The following is a 19,263-nucleotide window of genomic DNA, read 5'->3' on the forward strand; positions in this document are numbered from 1 at the left end:
AATCAATATTTAATTAAACTGTAACAAAATTATTTTTGAATATGATTTTATATTTTTAAATATTTTTCACTACATTTTAAAAAACATAAATAAAATATCAACTGAAAATAATCATTCTTTTTAAGACGTATTTTTAAAAGACTACTGGGATTATAGGTTTAAAGATTAGTCACATTTAAAAAAAAAGAAAAGAAAACCCAATTTACACCTTGATGTGTTTAAAAATCAATCAAATTTGTAAAATGAATAATCCAAAATCGATTTCGATAACCTAAATATACTTACTTTAATGATCAAGTAAAACAAAGCCTAATATGATCTTACAATTTTTCATATACATAAGACATTACCGAGAAATATTTTATATTTTTAAATTAAAAGTAGTAGTAGTTTAGATATAAGACTTAAGATTCTGAAGATATTTTTGATGTTATAGGCGCATTTTGAACAGATACTTAAAAAAAAACTAAAGCTTCAAGTTAAAGAAAAAGTTAATAAGGATTTGTTAGATATATCTTACAAAGGATAAACAGTGTTCATAACTCTAAGGATATATTTATATTAATAATTTTAAAATGATTTAGATTGTTTTAATAAAAAGTTAAAAGTATAAACAAGTTAAGAAAACGGTAAACATATTTATATAACTTACTTATATTTTCTCTAGGCGTATCTGCGATTAGTTTCATATTTTCGAGTCGCAGTATTTCCTTGTGCCCACGCATAATGGTCAGCATTGTGTAATGCTTAACGGGTCCATTGTGTTGATGATGTCCGTAGAAGGCGATGTTTTGCATTGATTAACCATTCAGCCCGGGAAGCCGACAAACAGGACAGCTGAGCACCCGCGGGGAGGACGCCCACCTCGTCCTTAGGACTACCCCACTCTAATCCCGGCGAGCGGGTCGCATTTCCATTCGGACTACGTGTGGCATTAAGTGGCGTCCAGTGGCGCTAATGGAGAGCATCGGAGCCATTAGGAAAGGTATTAGGGCGGCTTAAGAACCTTGGATCCGAATACAACACAACATCTACGGTGGCAGTGGCACCGCAACAGCCGCAGCAGGAGGAGCAGCAAGGACACAGGACTCCGGGCTAAGCAAATAAATGTGTAGTGTCCATGGAGGAGAAGGAGTAGGAGAATGCCCGATGCCCTGCCCCTATTTGCATGGCCATCGATGAGGGGTTCGGCCATATGGATATGGATATCCCCTTCCCCAACAAAGGGTACTAAGCTGGCGGGGTGTGGCCGGACAAGTGTAATCCGTAAACTACGGAAACTACGGAAACTACACAAACGACATCGACAGGGACATCACACGGAGCTGGACGTGGACGTGGACGAGGAAGTGGAAGTGGGACGGATATGGGCTTGGTCAGGGATTATGCCTCTGAAACTTATGGAAGTGAAATCGAGCGCGCGAAGTTCAAGTGGCAGCCATTGTCCACCTCGGAAAACACACACAATTCTAATTGGAGTGCAGGTGGGCGGTGGGCGGTGGGCGGTGGAAGGATGTGGGTGGTGGGCGGTGGGTGATGGGCGGTGGATGTTGGGTGGCCTGGCGTGGGTGGCAAGGTCAGACACAAGCGGAGAACTCACCGAAAATGTCCAAGCAAATCAACTAAAAATAAAGAAATGCTGCACAATGAAAGCATTAAGCTGGAGAGTCCTTGTCCTGCCCCCCATCGTCATTTTTAGATGGTGACATGGGCTAAAGGGGGGTCGTACACGGAGAGAAAAAAGAAAAGTGTTTGTTTAGTGGGTGAAATGGATTTAGTTTGCTTGATGTTAAAATATTTAATATATATATTACTTATTATAATGAGGAATTATTTATCAGAGTATTTATTTTTGATGTGTTTAGTAGCATCATCACTAATGTGGGTAAATTTAGTTTTCAAGAAATATAAATTTAATCCTGAAAATTTTTTTAATTAAACATTTTTTGTTAAACATGTGGCTTAAAAAAATATTTTTTTCAAATAGCAGTATTATTATCTTAATTAAACTAAAACCTAGTTACAATCACAAACTAGTAGTTTGGCCTCAATACTTCCTATTTTTAAGGCATTAAAAAAAAAAAAATTCCCAACAATTTTAATTCAAACGAAATTATTTTTGGGTATCAGACTAAAAGTGGCGAGGAAAGTAAGCTAGATTTTGATTTAGGATCCAAACAAAAAATGTTTCATTTGAATTCACAAAGGTAAAGTTCCGAAAGTTGTTTAAATTAACGTGAATATTATTAGAATGCCCAAAGATTTTTCCAGGTGTACAAGTTGGTTTTGGGTCTGGTGCGAGTTTTAGGCAAGTGTCCTTGAGCATTTTGTGCCAAATGCACGGGCGAAAGGGGCAGGGGCAGGGGGGGGGGGGTGTTGTGGAAGTACGGAAGTAAAGGAAAAAAAGAGAGTGGGGAAAGGAGAAAGGAGAAAGGGGGCCGGGTTGGCTTGTACTAGAAGCAAAGCTTAGCACACACTTCATGCTCGAAGCGAGCCACAGTCACGTACATTTTATAAACTTCATTCGCTTCGCCCCATCTCGGATTCGCTCGGCAGGGAGCCGAATTCGCCGCAGAGCTTTCGCCACCGCCTTCGCCGTGGGAGGACATTAAAAAGGACCTGTTTCGCCGTCGAGGCCCCAGAACAATTCGTGCCGCGCGCGCGTTCGGTTCGTTGTGATTTTGGGGCTCCTAAAAGGGGATCCTTTTTACCCCCAGTCTATCTCTCTCCCTCTCTCTCTCTCTCTCTCTGTCATATCCTGCGAGCATGTGTGTGTGTGTGCGTCTGTGTGTGCGTGTGAAAGTCCTTGTGGTAGTGAAAGTAAACAAGTCGCCGCGGCGCCGGCAAAATGTTTTTTTTATTCCTTGTTATTGTTGCGTGGACAGACCAAAAATATTAAAAGTTGGGGGGAATGAGAGAGATCGAGGGGGGGGGGGGGGGGTTTAAAGGACCTCAACCAAATAAAATTCAAAAATCCTTTCGCCAATTTCGTGCCGATGCGTTAATGAACAACCGTCAACCTTATTGTTGCCTTTTTTTTGATAGTGAGCGCCAAAAATTGAGAACACCCAAAAAAAAAAACCAAGTAAAGACCAAGACATAAAAAAGGTGGTTATCCTAATCAACGGAAATTCAAAGATATCGAAAATGCTGCGACCCCGCTGCCTGGTGTCCTTTTTGGGACTCTGCCTGGTAATCAGCCTAGGAATGCGCTGCGATGCTAGAGCCGTAAGTACAAGATACTCCCTATAAAACTACCGAATTAAAGGAACCATGTACTTACACGGTTTTTAAGAACGAATGTTCTCAATTCAAGAACAATATATTTGAATATTTCTCTCTGTGCACCATCTCAATTTGACAACAGATCAGATTATTCCCAAAATCCTTTTTTAATTTTTTTAATCTCAGTACCTACACGGTTTTCAAGAATGAATGTTCTCAATTCAAGAACAATGTACTTGAATATTCCTCTCTGTGCACCACCTTAATTTGACAACAGATCAGATTATTGCCAAAATCCTCGTTTATTTTTTTAATCTTAGTAAATACTTTTATGAATTCAACTTCGCCTTAGCAAAATAAATATCCTATCAGTTTTAGATTTCCAATTAAAACATACTAAGACTAAGTAGAATAAATAGCTCTGTTAATTACATTTAATCTTCTCCTTGACGGGTTTAGTTTCCCTTAAATTCATGTAATTCATCTTCAATTAAAATACAATCTACACATTTTCCTCTGCCACCGCCGTAAGCTTAAATTTCTCGAGGCCAGGACATTTAAATCTAAAACCCAAAAGCAGCCAACCAAAATGCCCGCAGCCATAGACTTGGTAATACAGCAACTTAATGTACATTAAATTATGCCATAAACTTCTGTAAGTGATACCTGGCACCCCCGCCGAAATGTATTCATAAATGCTAATAAATTGCGAAAATATTGCTGGGCAAATCGATGGTTATAAATGTCAAAAGCTATTTCCAATGTCTGCTTTGGGAACTTCCCATCCGGAGATCTAGAATTGCTTAATTCATGAGACGAAACCCCCGCAATTCACCGCTCCAATTGGGGTCAGTTCAGATATTTCCAGACTAAATTGCGGTTAGTTGGAAATCGAAAATCATTTGAACAAAACGAAACTCACAAGTTTCGGGGAGGGAGTAGGGGCTAAAATAATTTACGATCTGCTTTTTGGGGAGGGGGGCACTTTATAGGGGGATGTCTGACCATCGCTTGGCCCAAATTTATATGCGCAAAAGTTGCGATTCTGCTGCTCGAGAGTAAATCAAAAATGTGAAACTCTTTGGTTAGCCAGCAAAAACTTTTCTTTTAATTTTGTATGTTGCTGTTGTCGTTGTCGTTGATGTTGCTGCTGTTGCTGTTGCTGTTGCTGTTGCTGCTACACTTGATGTTGCTGTTGTCGCCATCTCCTCAGCAGTTGATTTTGGCAGCGTTCTTGTTTTGGTCTGAGCACAACTCAGTTTATCCTTTCGACCCCATCTTAGCTTGCCAATTGCACACGGAAATAAAAACAAGAACATATTCCATATAAGATTTTTAAATAATACAAAAAAATGCAAAATAAATTCTGAATGTACTGTGAAAAAGGTTTTAAGTTCAAAGTTGAACTTATGGGCAATAGAATGTTTCCCTTTAATATTTTCTAACATGTTTTTTACCCCAAAACTTTTTAAAAATATCGTCAGTGAATAATTTTGTCTCTTTACAAAAGGTTTAAAAACAAGTTTAAGATTTAGTAAACAAATCATAAATACACTACCATGATCAAGAAAAGCACCTCTTAACGAGGTAAGAAACCAGTGACAGTGATCATTATTTCTGATAAAAAATATCTTCATTTTCTAGTATTTTCTTATTGGTCACTTCTCACTTTGCCTTGATTTTATAGATCTCTAAAGACTTTTGTGGCTCCCTGTAAAGGGGTATACATATGTAGGTTTATTTAGTATAACTGAGTTTGATAAGCCTACATTAAATACTAATTTTGGCTAGGACTAACTAAAGTATATGGTAACACTACCAAAAAGAAAATGGCTTGTCCACACTTTCGATACATCAGTATCTACTTAATTAGGCCCCGTTCACACAACTTTTATTTTTAAGTGAAATACAAGAAATGCTCTTGAAAAATCCCAATTTTTTTCAGTGCACTCTTCTTTTTTCTTTTGGCTGGGTTGTCCTGTTTCGAACTGTCCACCCGCCCGTAAGCGCTGCGAAATGAATAATTTCAGGGAATTTACTACACAATTTTATTCATATAAATCACAAATTAAATAAGTTTTTACGAGGTTGTTCAGCGGTTGCAACCCACTACAAAACTTGTTTGTGTTCTCATTCTCGACGTTTGTTTGTTTGTTTGTTTGTTGGACTTGGGTTTGGGTTCGGGATGGGTTGTGATGGGTTGGGTTCGGTCTGGACTGGTCGGGTCTGGTCCGGGTTATTTGGCCCTTTCCACTTGGCCAGCAAAGACGGATGGTAATGGAGTGGTTGGGGTTCGAGGCTTTTCCCCCGCTCTCTCACTCGCCTTTATGCCATTTGCCCTTTTTTATGGCTGTGTAATTTTTTTGTTGCCCTTTTTATTTATGCTTATTATCGTGATTGCTATAGCTAGGTTGGAAGAAAAAAAACGGCGAGTGAAATACCCACAGCAAAGGCAACCGCAGTTACAGTGGCGCCAAACTCTATAAGAAAGAAAGTTTAGCCTCGAATACCCTTGCAGAGCGAACGGTCCTACGGCTTCCATATAATCCGATTTGTAACAAACTTCAAGGGATTAACTTTGATAGTACTCATATTAAGCGAAAGTTTTTAACAACATTAAATCAGCATGATATAGGATCAATCATATGATCCAGTATTATGATTATTATGGTAAACTATAAGCTCTATTTTATTTTCCACATTTTAAAAATAGTACATAGTTGCTTTAACAAACTCTTTGGATCCCATTCTATTAGGTTGTTTTTGCCTACAAAGGATTCTTGACTCAATTTAAATTCTTTTTGGGGGCAAAAAAACGAGGTTACAAGTGCAAGAACAAGTGAAATGGCTATGGCAACACTTTACTTTGCATTTCACATTTATTTTGAAGAACTAATGATGTTGGCAAATGAACACGTTCGGGGATTATCCTCGTTAATCTGCTCAAAGGCAATGGGGAATTTTTAACGAGTCTGCCGAGAGATTAAATCATATAATATAATGTGAAAATAAAAAAATGGTTACTTTTTAGGAATGGGGCCAGTGAAAAAGGCAAAGTAGTAGTAAAACGATGATTTGGCACGGCCAAACAATACATTTTGCACATACTAAATGCCACCCACTTGGTTCTGGGAACTGGACTGAGGAAAATCCATTTTGGCAGCTCACTTGGGCCACGGTCTGGATTTGCGATATATCCGAATATTCCCCTCAATCATTTATCACTTCAAGAGTAACAGACACGAATTGCTCTTGCTTTGGTTTCCCCATCTTGTTGGGCCTGTTTTTTTTTTTTGGTTGCACGTCTTGGCACCGGAAAATGCGGGAGAAATGTGGAAAGCGGAAGGGGAAAGCCCTGGCCTGGGCCCTAATTTACATACGAAGGCTTGAGGAAGCTTCATGCAGATGCATTAATAATGTAACATTAGCCGGGCGAAGGAAAAAGGTACGGGGCAGGAAGATAAACAATGCGGAACGCCTTAAACGTTAGCCAGGATGACATGAGATGAGCTGAGAAATTCGGGCTCAGCACACTGGGAAAAAATTAGGGCGCCCCTTACTTTAAAAGCAGCTCTTGAAAAGATTTTTCAAAAATAATAGTGTTTTAAATATATAATATTAAATAATGTATATGATATGTAACAGAAATACTTTTATTACCTCAAAAGCATCTGAAGTTTCATTCTATTAACTTTTTGAAGTCCAAGTTTAACATTTATCAGATTGAGAAAGGAATTAGATTAAGATTAAGCGATCTTAAAATAAAAAAGAAAGAAATCTTTTCGGGATGAAGCTATCTTAAATATTCAGATGAAAGTACTCTCAACTTTGTTTCTAGAGATGGTACGATCTTAAAATAGAGAGGAAATTATTCTCAATTTTGTTTTTCGAGAACAAAGAAGACGCTAGAATCGAGATCTTGGCTTAGTTTTGTGATCATCAGAACAGCTTTTTTTGGTTGTAGAAGTTATGGTGTCTAGATACTTTTTTACCAGTATATCCCTAACCATTTGACAGCGTTTTAGGCCGATTCCATTGCGTTTCATTCCGCTCTTATTCATGGCATTCACGTGCGCCCAACACGAGATTCACGAGACGTGAAAGCAATTTACGATGTGGCCGCCGCAACAATGAGCAATTAATCATGCCACGGCCACAAAATGGGGCATGGAGTTCCTGTGAACCCCTCAGCCCCCCCATACCCGCTGTTCCAGTTTCACTTTCTCCGCATCCGCATTCGAATCGGAAGCCACCCAAAGCACCACCCACTCAAGGACGACCAGCGAAGGCCGCCCAGCAGACACAAAAAGAAGCGCCAAAGAGAGATGGACAAAAAAAAAAGGAGGGGAAAATACAAAAAAAAAAGAAAACCCCACCACGACCTTGAGCTGCATTTACCTACCAACAACCCATCGAAGGTCCGGCCTTTCTGGCACCCAACTATTTCGCACATCAAATCATAATTTATGGACGGCAATCAAAATGAGCCTGGCTTCCCTTTTTTTCATTTTACTCCTCGGTTATTTTTGATGATGGTTCGACTTGGTGCGAAAAAGTTGCGCAGTCGCCCACATAATTATCGGTTTGATTTATGGCAGCATTTTCGCAGCCAATTACTTCGCACCCGCTGGAAAAAAAACGTAAAAAAAAGAACAAAATGGAGTGAGGAAATGGCGAAAGCGTAACCGGAAGCGGATATGGCATTGGAATGCGGTCAAAATGAGCCACTGAGTGACCGCACAGCCTTGCATGTCGAACCTTGAGCACACACCCATTCCAAAACCTTGGTAACAATCCACCGAGAACCTCGCTGATTGGAGCTTCAATTGGCCAGCCTTGGAGTCAATCAAAAATGCAGTGAAAGCCAACATTTCATGAGTTGCAAAAAGTTTTCAGGAAATATATTTAAGAATTTATTGAATCGAAAATAATGTTAGATTACGTTTTCAAACATGTATAAACAAAATGCAAGAAGGGCCACAATTTCATGAGTTGCAAGAAGGTTTCCTAGAAAGAACTATAAAGGAAGAGAAGGTTCCTAAGTCAGTAATATATTAAAGAACTTTTAGAATATACCACATATCCAAATAAAACCTTACTGTTCCTTTGAATTTACATTTTCTTATATCAAAGTAAACCATGTAGTTGGCCTTTTTGCTGACTAACGCTGCTTTAAGTTCACAGTCCAGATCCAGAGAAATGAAATGGATCCACTAAGCCCTGTAGACAATCCAGCAGGACATTAACAAAGTTGGCGCCCAACGGACACAAAGACAAACAGACAAATAGACAAACAGAATGACAGATAGACAGTCGGATAAACAGATGGACCATCAAATAGTTGACATATACGTATATATATATCCCTCGAGCAAGGACAATGGACAACCAGGTCAACCGAGGCACAGAGGTAAAAGTAACGGACTACGGAATACGAAAAACAGCCCGAAAAAACCCACATTTTTCCTGAAGCTGAAGGCTTAAGTGGGAAATTCTGGTTAAACTTGATTGCCATGGCAGTGTTTTTTCCCTCATGGCCTGAGTGAAAATATGAATGAGCACTCTGGCCTCGTTGAATTTTAATATTCACCGAATGTGTGATGAAAAACAAAAAAAATGCCCCACGATGACGTGTTAATTTTGCTTAATTTATGAAATTAGCAACGTTCTGGGACAGAGTTCTCAACACGAAACTCAATGGTCGGGTGTGTGTGTGTTGGCTTTTCCTCTGGTTCTTTGGCATGGGAACTTTGGAATAATTGCGTTATCTTCGCCTTGCCCCAACCCCCGACTATTGAAAAGTTGAAAAGTGTTTGCATTCAGCTTCATCAGCTGATTGCCGGCAGCCTCGGAGCTTCAAAGCGAAGACAAACTTCCCGACGGAATGCAAAATGGGGAAATGCGTCAGATAGTTGAGATATGTTGACACATCGTTTAGGCCAATCTGCGAGCTTTGTTCCTGCGACTCTCTTACTTGATTTTCTAAAATGCGTAAATACATGCCAAGGCCAATTTATGAAGAGAACTGCTTTCGAAAAACTTAGGAACGATAGATTTGGGTCATCAACCCATCCTCCTCATATCACAAAATAGCCAAAAAATACAGATAATTAGTAATAAATATTTCTTAAATATAGATATCAAATTAAACTATGAATTTAAAATTTGAATACTGCTGCATAGTGAATGAAACCACCATAAAATCGGATTTATGAAAATAAGGATATATTTTGGAGTCACCTTTTTGACCATTTTTCGGAAATTCGAAAATCATTTTTATGTGATCATTAAAAAAGCTTAAGAGTATCGTTTTGGGTCACCAACCCATCTTCCTTATATCACAACGAAGCTGAAAACTATTTATAATTAGTAATAAATATTTTTATTTTTTACCAAACGGTGACACAAATAAAGAACTTAATGGAACCCCTACGAAATCTGATTATTTAGATAAAGTTAGGTTTTTGGGTCACTTTTCTGCCTAACTATTTTTCGGCAATTCGAAAACCACATTTAAGATCATTTAAAATATTTTTAAAAAGCCTACACTTTTTGTACATCTCTATATATCTCTGAGATATCATGATCTTCAATTTATTACTTCTATTTAAATAAATAACACCAGCTGGAGTGGCCAAATAAAAAATTAAATCTTACCAAACTTTGAGACACATAAAGAACTTAACATTTTATGATTTATGAAGATAAAGTTATATTTTATATACCAACTATTTTTCGGCAGTTCGAAAATCACATATCAGATCACTAAAAATATTTTAAAAACGACTACACCTTTAGCACAGCTCTATATATCTTTGAAATATCATGATCTTATATTTATTACCCCTAAATAAATAAATAAGCCCAGTCAACTCCATTTCCGATCGAATGCCAATCGACTTGACATAAATTAATTATTTCTTGTTCGGTGGCATTTTGTGGGTCTCTCGGCCGGCGAGTGATTAACCCGATTAGAAATACAGACCATTGCGGAATGCCAAATGGCAAATGGCATTGGGAATTGCACATTGGCAGTCGGAATGCATCGATATCGGTGGTGCGGCAATGTTTGCGCTGCTCTGTGGTCGGTTGTGCAATCCTCGAATGTTGACAAACGTAATTAAGAAATTGTTAGGCCAGGTCAAAAGGGGGGCAACTCGGGGAAACTCGGCGAAAGTCGGGGGTTACGCAAATGTTTGTCCGCCGCAATGGATCCCCCATAGATATCAGATACAGCTGTGTGTTTGTGTGTGTCTGACCAGGACACAGGTTAACGAGGATAAACAATACACACATTTGCACTTTGGTATCCAATGAGATAAGCGTGGAATACGTGGCATTACCCATAACATTGATTGTTCCTGGCAAGTGGGAGGCATGTGCTATATGCCACAAAGAATATTAATTGGCATTTCAGTAGATTTGTTTTTATGAAACATTTGTATGATGTTTACATAGCACTAGGTTTTTTCAAATCACATTATAAAGGTGTCGAAAAGTATGCAACAATTTATTTTAAATCTGGAAATTCAATAAATTAATTACCCTGGTCTACCATTTTTCATAGCATACTTTTTGACACTATGTAAGTATATAAGTTTACAAGGTTCTTCTTCAAAGAACTAGCTTTTGAAATCAATTATTATTTAGAAATACAAGAAATTATTGCATAATTTTAGGCACATTTATAAGAGATTTCAAATCTGTGGTGATTCCTATTTTGTATCTTGTATAAAACTTAGTAACGCTCCTTTGCAATCTCTACTTTTTATAGCTGTGAAATTCCTCTAGCTTGGTTACACCACTTTTATAGCACCTTTGCCTGGGTTTTCGCCATTGTTAAAAGGGATTTACTTTTTTGCTTTTGGACGAGTGGAAGGGGGGGGGCAGAATGTTATTGAGTTGAAAATGTGCAAGTAATGAAGCAATTGGCACGTGGACCTTCAGCAACTCCCAGCACTTTTTGCTAAGCCCCCCTTTTTCCAACCGCCCCCCCCCCTTTTTTTCGTTGCGGCCCATTGTCTTTTGTTCGGCATTCGCGTGGTAATCAACTCGATTGCCACCACGCCCAAAGCCTCGAAGCCCCCCTTTAAACGCCCTCCCCTACGCCCTTTGACCCGGTTTAGTGGGTGGCTTGGGGGGATGGTGGATGGGTGGATGGGTGGATGGTGGATGGGAGAAGGGTGGTGACTTGTCCTTCGCTGGATGCGGGCAAAGTGCAGTCTTCATCCTCGCTGACGAGGGGACAAAAGCGATCCCCCTCCGCCGCCGCCGCCGACCGCCTTCCATGTGCCCCCTTTGTTTGGGCCACTGCACGCCTCGTTATGCACAAACAAAGCGTTTTCGCTTCCATTTAGCAGCAAATTAGAAGCTGGCGCTTTTGAGGTCCTGCCACGTCTCGGGAAAAAAAGGACAGGACTAAAACGGAGGAGCAGTTGGGACAGGTGGGCTTTTGTGACACGTGCACACTTGCAAAGCCATGCAAATAAAAAAAAATGAATCAAATAAAACAGCAAGAAGAGCAGAAAAACTGCAAGAAAAAAGGTTACATTACGAATTAATTAACAGTAAATTAAAGTGCTCCCCCATGAGGGTGAGTGTGTGTGTGTGTTTTAATCACTAAAACGCAGGCTGTAAGTCCTTAGAAGGATGCAGGACGTAGTATATGTACTTGCCCATCAGAAGCAGCCTTCGCCGTTATGAGGCGGATTAATTTTTGGGAATTCGGACTAAAGTTTGACCCAAGCTTATATTAATGTGTCGGACATTATCCCTGAATAGTGATTAACACTGGAAAAAATTGGGAAGAACAGTAGTAAGCACAAATGTGGGGTATACCAACTTTCCAAAATATATTTTCAAATATTTGATTTGCTTTTATAAAAACACATATAATATAAAAACAAAACATATATGGTGAAAACTTTAATTGACAAATAATATTTATTATTTTATAAATTTACAAAATTAAATAAATAATAATGCAACAAAGATAACATGATAAAAAATTTATATATTAAAGCAAAACATAAATGGAACTAAGAGATATTATTTCTGTTGTAAAATAAAATAGATTTTATAAACATTAAATAGTTTATTATAATTGCTCTTAAAAATACCTTTTTAATTTTAAAGAAACCATAAGTTAGATAAACAAATAATATTAAAAAAATTGAAAAATAATATAATGTATAATCGTTAAATAATATTATATAACAATATTTAATATTATAATAATATTATTTTTAATATGAAAACCTATATGATGGAAATAACATCTCTCTCTCTCTATTTAAATATTAAAACCTATTGAACATTAAAAATTAAAAACATTCCAATAAATGTTAGCCTGTACCATTTTAAGTTCCCGAAACCCTGATCCCAATCTATGGGAACATTCCCAGCATTATCCCCAGTGTTCGCATCAACATCAACATAATCGCAATTGACAAGGACGATAATGAGAACGATAATGATGATGAGTCTGCAGTTGGGCGGTGTGGATGCCACACCCACACCCGCTTTCATCGGCCCAGCTGGGCAGCATCCCTGTTGTTAAAACATTATCGTTCACTTGGGCATCATTGATAACAAATGCTGCCCATTAATCGGGCCACTTTGCCCATTTTAACATTGGCAAGCGGCCTGATTAAGCCAAAAAAAAAGGAGGCAAACACACCCGCACACATGGCCATCTAATGTGTGTGCTAAACTTTTTTATGCCTTCAGGCCTTGCTTAATAATTGAACAATAAAGAACGAAGGGCATTAAGTAATTTGTGTCGGTTAAGTCATAAAACTCACACACCCCCACATCCGCACAGCCACACACACATACAGATGTAGCCATGCATATATGCATACAAGGCCCACACAAACACTCACATAAATTGTTAATTCAGTGCTCAAGTTAAATGAGTCGTTGGCATGAAAATTTCAAGTTTATTGCAGACGAGCTGGGGTGCCCAATAAATTTCGGCTTGCGTGCCTGAGCATCGAACTTGGTACCCCCGATTTTACCAGGGGCGTACATCAGGGGGGTACACGAATTAAGGAACAATTTCAACAATGCTAAAACTGAAATCGAACTTAACTTTATTTTAATAACTATTTTGTTTGCAAGATAAATATTCCTTTTATAAATATAAAGCAAAAGCGATACATTTTTTTTATATCTCATCTTAATATTTTTTAAATATTTTTTCAAACTTACACAAACCTAAAATTTACATAAAAATTAAATACAATTATTATTATTTTTTAATAAATAAATATAATCCATTATTCAAAACTCCCTAATAATAACTAAAATTTTTCACATATCCATTTCCCTAAGAAAAATGGGAACTGAAAAGGCCCCCTCAGAAAATCCTACGTACGTCCCTGTGTTTCAGCCCCAAAATAATACCTTCCCCGTCTACAGGATGAGCCATTGATTCATGTTAATTAAATGTGACAAAAGTTGGAAAACTTTTCCCGGGCGACTTTCTGCCTTTCGGCCTTCGCTTTTGTCCTCCGCTGCACATTTTCATTTCGGCCATGTTGCGGTTGCTTTATAGCCAATCCACCCTGTACCATGCCCACTGCATAATGTGCGACAATTTCGATTGCGATCATCTGGCCAAAATGTTGCGGACCAAAAGTTTCTGCGCTTTTAATTAGAAATCGAAGCGAATCCGCAAGCTGTCCAAGTTTTATCTAGGCCATGATATTGGATTCCTCGTATAAAAGAAGAGGGGGGGGGGGGGGGCTGCTGCAGGAAGTCCCTGCAGGGATTTGGGCTTTGGGATTCGGTGCGGAAGGACTTAGTTTCCTTGGAGCAGGCAAAAGTTTATGCAACGATTTGCCAACTCGAAGGTGGTGGTCGTAAAGGGGGCGCGTGGGATTATCAGCACTCTTTTTGCAAAACTTAAATCTCCCGCAATCAACTTTCCATCGGAAACTTTATGATATCGATGGTCCGTAGTCGCCAACAGCAGTAACTTAGCCAGAGATTACTTCTCGCCTGCTTTTGGCCAGGTTTTTCCTTCTCTACATATAAAATGCAACTGGTTTGGTTTCATTTATTGGCTAAAATGCATTTTGGGATCACCATAGAAACCAATGAGTCAAAAAACAACTAAAGATTAGCCAAGGCAACAAAAAGACAGAAAACGTTTTAATTAAAATTCAGTTCATAAGCTGTTTGCTGTTTTAAATGTGTGTTAATAATTCAACAATTTATTTTAGTCAGCGCTGATGTTTGATATTTATATATGCTGCCTTAAATTTAAGCTCCTTGCTGCCAGGACATTTTATAAATTGAACAGATGCCAATCGAGGAGTCAGCGAGTACAAACATAAAGCCGGGTTCTGTGTACCCAATGACAATCTAGAAAAGGGGAAAACGAGGAAAACTTGGATGGGGGGACTAAAGGAAAAGGATAATGCTGCGTAAAGCTTCCCAGAAAGTCCTTGCCTGCTGCACTACCTCCAATTCGCATTTGCATTTATCCCCGCCCCTTCGGTCTGCCTGGGATTTCATTTTCGCTAATCAATTTGCATAGCTGCAGGAGGAGCAGGAGGATAGGAAGGAGTCCTGCCTCCTGGCAATCATCTTTAACTCAGCATCCTTTCCTCAACCCAGCAGATCCCAGAAACTAGCAGCTTTCTTGTCCGTTAAGCGTTGTCCGTTGTCCGTCGCTCTGTTTCAATTTCAATTAGAAACTTTAACTGCTTCAGCTGGGCTGCCCCAGCGGATTCCCTTCAGCTTAGTTTAGTTCACTGCAGTCAAGTTGGCACACTGGAAAAAATTGAGGAATTTTTGAGGTATATAAATTGAAATTACCAGGCCGAAAAGGTGGAAAATTTGACTATGGAGATATAAAAGAACAGAAAAAAAATGTTTAAATTTTATAATGAAAGTAAAGGTTTATTTAAAATACTATTATTATCGAATGTTCAAAAATGATGCAGGGCGTTCACACTAGGAATGTGTTTTTTTTCAATAAAATGTAAGGTTTTATTTCATAGAAAACTGACTTTAAAATCAAGCTTATTTGTTTTAAGTTTTCAATTCCCTAAATTTTTTTAGTGGTCAATTGTATTTTCTATCATAATATTAAAACTAATTATAAAGCAGTCTTTTACATTTTTTTCTAGTGGCCTTATTTTATTTAATAAAAGTTAGGCACTCACCAAAAAGTTTGTAATTATGAAAATGCAATTTGATATTGCCCCTATTTCACTCATGCATTTTTGGTGATTCAAAAAGAAATAGCTTTTTAACCAAGTTGAGCGCCCTATGCGTTTCTATGGTTAACTGAATAATTGTTTGGGATACAATTTGATTTACTTCTTTCATTTAGTGGCTGTTCGAATTATTGTGTGGGGGATTAATGTAAGCCAAAATTGGTTCCATTTGATTTGGGATTATACCTTATTATTTTCTCAAGCATTTTTTAATAGGAATAACAGTTAGGGCACCTGTCAACGCATTCCACGGAATTCTCTAGCATTTCCCTGGCTTTTTTCGCCGAGAGAAATTTAATTTCTTTTCAACTGCCATTCGGAACGTCTTGGCAATGAGAATTGCAGCACCGTAACCCCGCACATCCCGTCACTTTTCTTCATCTATTTTTTTTCTTCTGCAGGATAAAATCTTTTAAGCTGGTTGCAAAAATACAAGCGGTGGAAAATTCGCACACACACACACAGAGTCCGTGTGGGCCAGGATGTGCTTGGGTGTGTTGGTGTCCTGGGGTGCGGCAAAGAGTTGACTTAAGTGCGCATAATTCACATTGGCTCGAAAGTAGCGCAAGGATTAGGCGATGCACAACAAATTACGATGTTATCCTTGGGGCTGCACCCGTAACACATGTTGTTGTCCATGTCCTTCTCGCTATCTGCTTGGCGGCCCCATTAACCCAAAAATCATCTTCTCTCGCAGGGGAAAACATTTTCTTTAATGCTTTTTGGCGCTGCCAAAAATATGCCTTAAAAGGTTTACAACACTGTCATCTTTGTTGAGCTTTTAAAAGCAGCTTTTTGCTGAAAAAATATTATATATATCACTCATTTTTATTGGGGATTTTTAAAAAAATTACCATATTTTTCAAAAACCTTTTTCTGCAACTTCGAAAATTTAAAAATATGTTATTTATGTTGTTTATCCTGATTAGTATCAATATCTTAAATACTCGTGTATCACTCATTTTTACTGGAAATTTTAAAATAAATTATTATATTTTACAAGAAACTTTTTTTTGAACATCGAAATTTAAAAAAAAAATGGTTTATTTATTGCTTATCTTGATCGACTGTTTTTTTGCTTTCCTGAATATAAAAAACTATGAACAACTTAAGATTCCGATTATATTTTTCGTAGTGATTATACTTATTTAAGCCTAAAGTTAAATATAACATGCGATAATATTGAGAATTTTGAAAAAGACTACCAAATTTCTGAAAATAATTTTTCGGGCACTTTCTAATAATTTTAAACATTTTCTACTGGTTAAAAATTGTCTATATTGTAAGTGTAGATTTCTTTTCTATAAAACCTTTACAAAATTAGATTCTGATTTTAAAAAGCACATTTAAAAATGCAAAACATTCATAAATTGTATTTTAAATAAAAGTGTTAAACGCTGATTTGTGATGATATTTTTTGGTAATGATACTCTAAAATACTTTGGCAATCTTTAAATTCCAAGACCCTAAGGTCTTGATTTTCCATGGGCTTACTTGTGCCACACATTCTTGCATCCCCTTATCGAGATGTCCTCATTGTAGCATTTTCCCCCCGTTTTCTCCATTTGTCTCACCTCGCTGATTGACTGGCCAGATTGCAATTTCCCGGGATATCTCGCCCCCACTTAATCCCCCTGAGCCACCGTGTCAGACACTCATCTGCAGACTGACTGACTGACTGAATGACTGACTGAATGACTAACTGACTGACTGATGGATTGACTGGCTGGCAGGGTGACAAACTGACAAACTGGCAAACTGACGTGCAGTGCAGGTTGTCTTCAATTTTAATAAATTTCCCGTGCATGTAAGCAAGCGCGACAGTTGACAGCTGCAGCTTCGTTTTCCCATTTTCCTTTGGAATAGTGGGTGGTGTGTGGGTGGTGGTGGGTGTTTGTGGGTGGTGTGTTATTCTTCGTCCTTGTCCATTGTTGGCTAAAAGGGGGTGGGGTAAGGAAAACGGCTTTGTTGCCGCTGTTTTTGGCACAGTCTGTTACAATTACATGTCCCACTGTCTGCCTTTCAGTCTTAGGGGGCGTGGCCGAGTGGGTGGGAAAAAAGGGGGTGGTGACCTGCCAAGGACATTGCAGTGGCAATGTGACATCACGATATATTTTATACGAGGCGACGGGTCACGCTCTCGTTTCATTTATTTCTGTTCTGTGCATATTTTTCTTCCACCCAGCGTCATCGTTATTTATATATCCCACGACCCCCCCCCCCCCCCCCCCCCCCCCACTTTCTAAACCACCTGTCGGTGGGTGAAAGTTGCAGGTGGTGGGTGTAGGTGGGTGATAGTGGGTGGTAGTGGGTGGTGGGCGGTGGGTTGGCTGCACAATTGCCACTTGAAGCACAGCGAGGACTCTTGAACGCAGCATCGACAAATTGAGCAGCTAACGGAGAAGCTACTTCAACTCGAACTGCAGCTATTGGATGGCCTTGTCATCTATTTTCATTTCCAATAGCACATAATATACCTGTTTCAGACAATCATGTTAATAGAGGTTTAAAGCTAAGTAAAACATTTTAGAAATTATTTCAAGCCTGGAAAAAAGATTTTAAGGTAATAAATTTATTTAAAGCCTGAGAAGATAGTTTTTATATATTATAAATTATTATTTACTGAGCCAGAAATACAAAATTTTTTAGTAATTTAAGAAGAACAAATATATCAAGCTAATATATTATAAATCATATTGATAAAGATTTAAAAGTTGATACAACATTTTAGAAAGCTTTTATAAAAAAACTTTTATTTAACACCTGACAAAAAATCATTTTTGTTTTTATAAGAAGTTTTAAATTCATTTAAAATTATATTATTTACTCAAAAAATCAATAAAAACTTTCTCATTAAGTTAAGAACAACAAATCTTTAAAGCTAGTATATTAAAAAATATGTTAAACTTCAAAACGAAATCCCCTTAACTACAGTCTTGAATTTCTGAGAACATTATTTAAAGGCTTCCCCATCGCTCATACGCATCGTGGGCAAAAATTATTGCCATAAAAATACATAATGCCATGTAGTTCCACACCGTCGCCCCAGACGCTTCATTAGCATAATGGCCAACCTTATGGGGTGTAAATCATCTGAAACATAAGCTTTCCCAGGCAGGTGAGCGTAAAAATGCAGAGAAAATAAAACTCAAAAATCACATTGCTAATTCATAAATAAGCCGCTTGACTTGCCAGCTTTTGTGACACAATATTTTGGCCACAAAGGAAAGAGAAAGAAAGAAAGTCAGGTGGCATAAAATATGCCAATATATCAAAAGGATTGCTAATGCAAGCCCATCGGGCGTATTTGATTTTTAAACGCGCCCCATTTTGTGGCATCGCCATTAGCATACCATCTGCATATATGTGTGGCGCGAGAAAACTGGTTGGCTATAGGTATATATATATATATGTAAATGGATATAGTCGCTTGTACAGGGACAAGATACTTATGATTCACGCACGACTCGGGCCAAGATTGGAGCCACTTGAAGGTGCCGCGGGCGCTGATTGTGTTGACACCGCGGGGCCAAAGTGCCGCCCTCTCAGCTTCTCAGACAGCCCCCATTTTCCCCACCAAGCTCCATTATAATCGCTCGAGTACTTGGTGAAAAGCCAATAAAGGAGAGGAAAATGAAAATATTTCCCTTTGAGCTGACTGACAACGCAGGTGAGCCGGTATTGGGGAATGGGGCATGTTAACGTTATCAAAAGGGGATGAATCAGCTCGCATTATGCATTCACAATTTGTTTTGGATCCCCAGCCGGGGAAGTATGCAAATAATACAGTTTTAACTGATGGCCAAGA

At 38.3% G+C, this 19,263-nt stretch overlaps 1 protein-coding gene across 1 annotated transcript in view; it reads left to right on the plus strand.

The window, feature by feature from the left end:
* Positions 1–3,045: 3,045 nt before the first annotated feature.
* Positions 3,046–19,263, plus strand: part of LOC108011160 (uncharacterized) — a 29,666-nt gene continuing 13,448 nt past the window's right edge. Inside the window, exon 1 of the mRNA XM_017076248.4 lies at positions 3,046–3,228. Coding sequence (XP_016931737.2) covers positions 3,148–3,228 — 81 coding nt within the window. The 5' untranslated portion in view covers positions 3,046–3,147. The remainder of the gene's footprint in view (positions 3,229–19,263) is intronic.

The sequence above is a fragment of the Drosophila suzukii genome, chromosome X (genome assembly GCF_043229965.1).
Source record: "Drosophila suzukii chromosome X, CBGP_Dsuzu_IsoJpt1.0, whole genome shotgun sequence".
In the NCBI taxonomy this organism is placed as follows: Eukaryota; Metazoa; Arthropoda; class Insecta; order Diptera; family Drosophilidae; genus Drosophila; species Drosophila suzukii.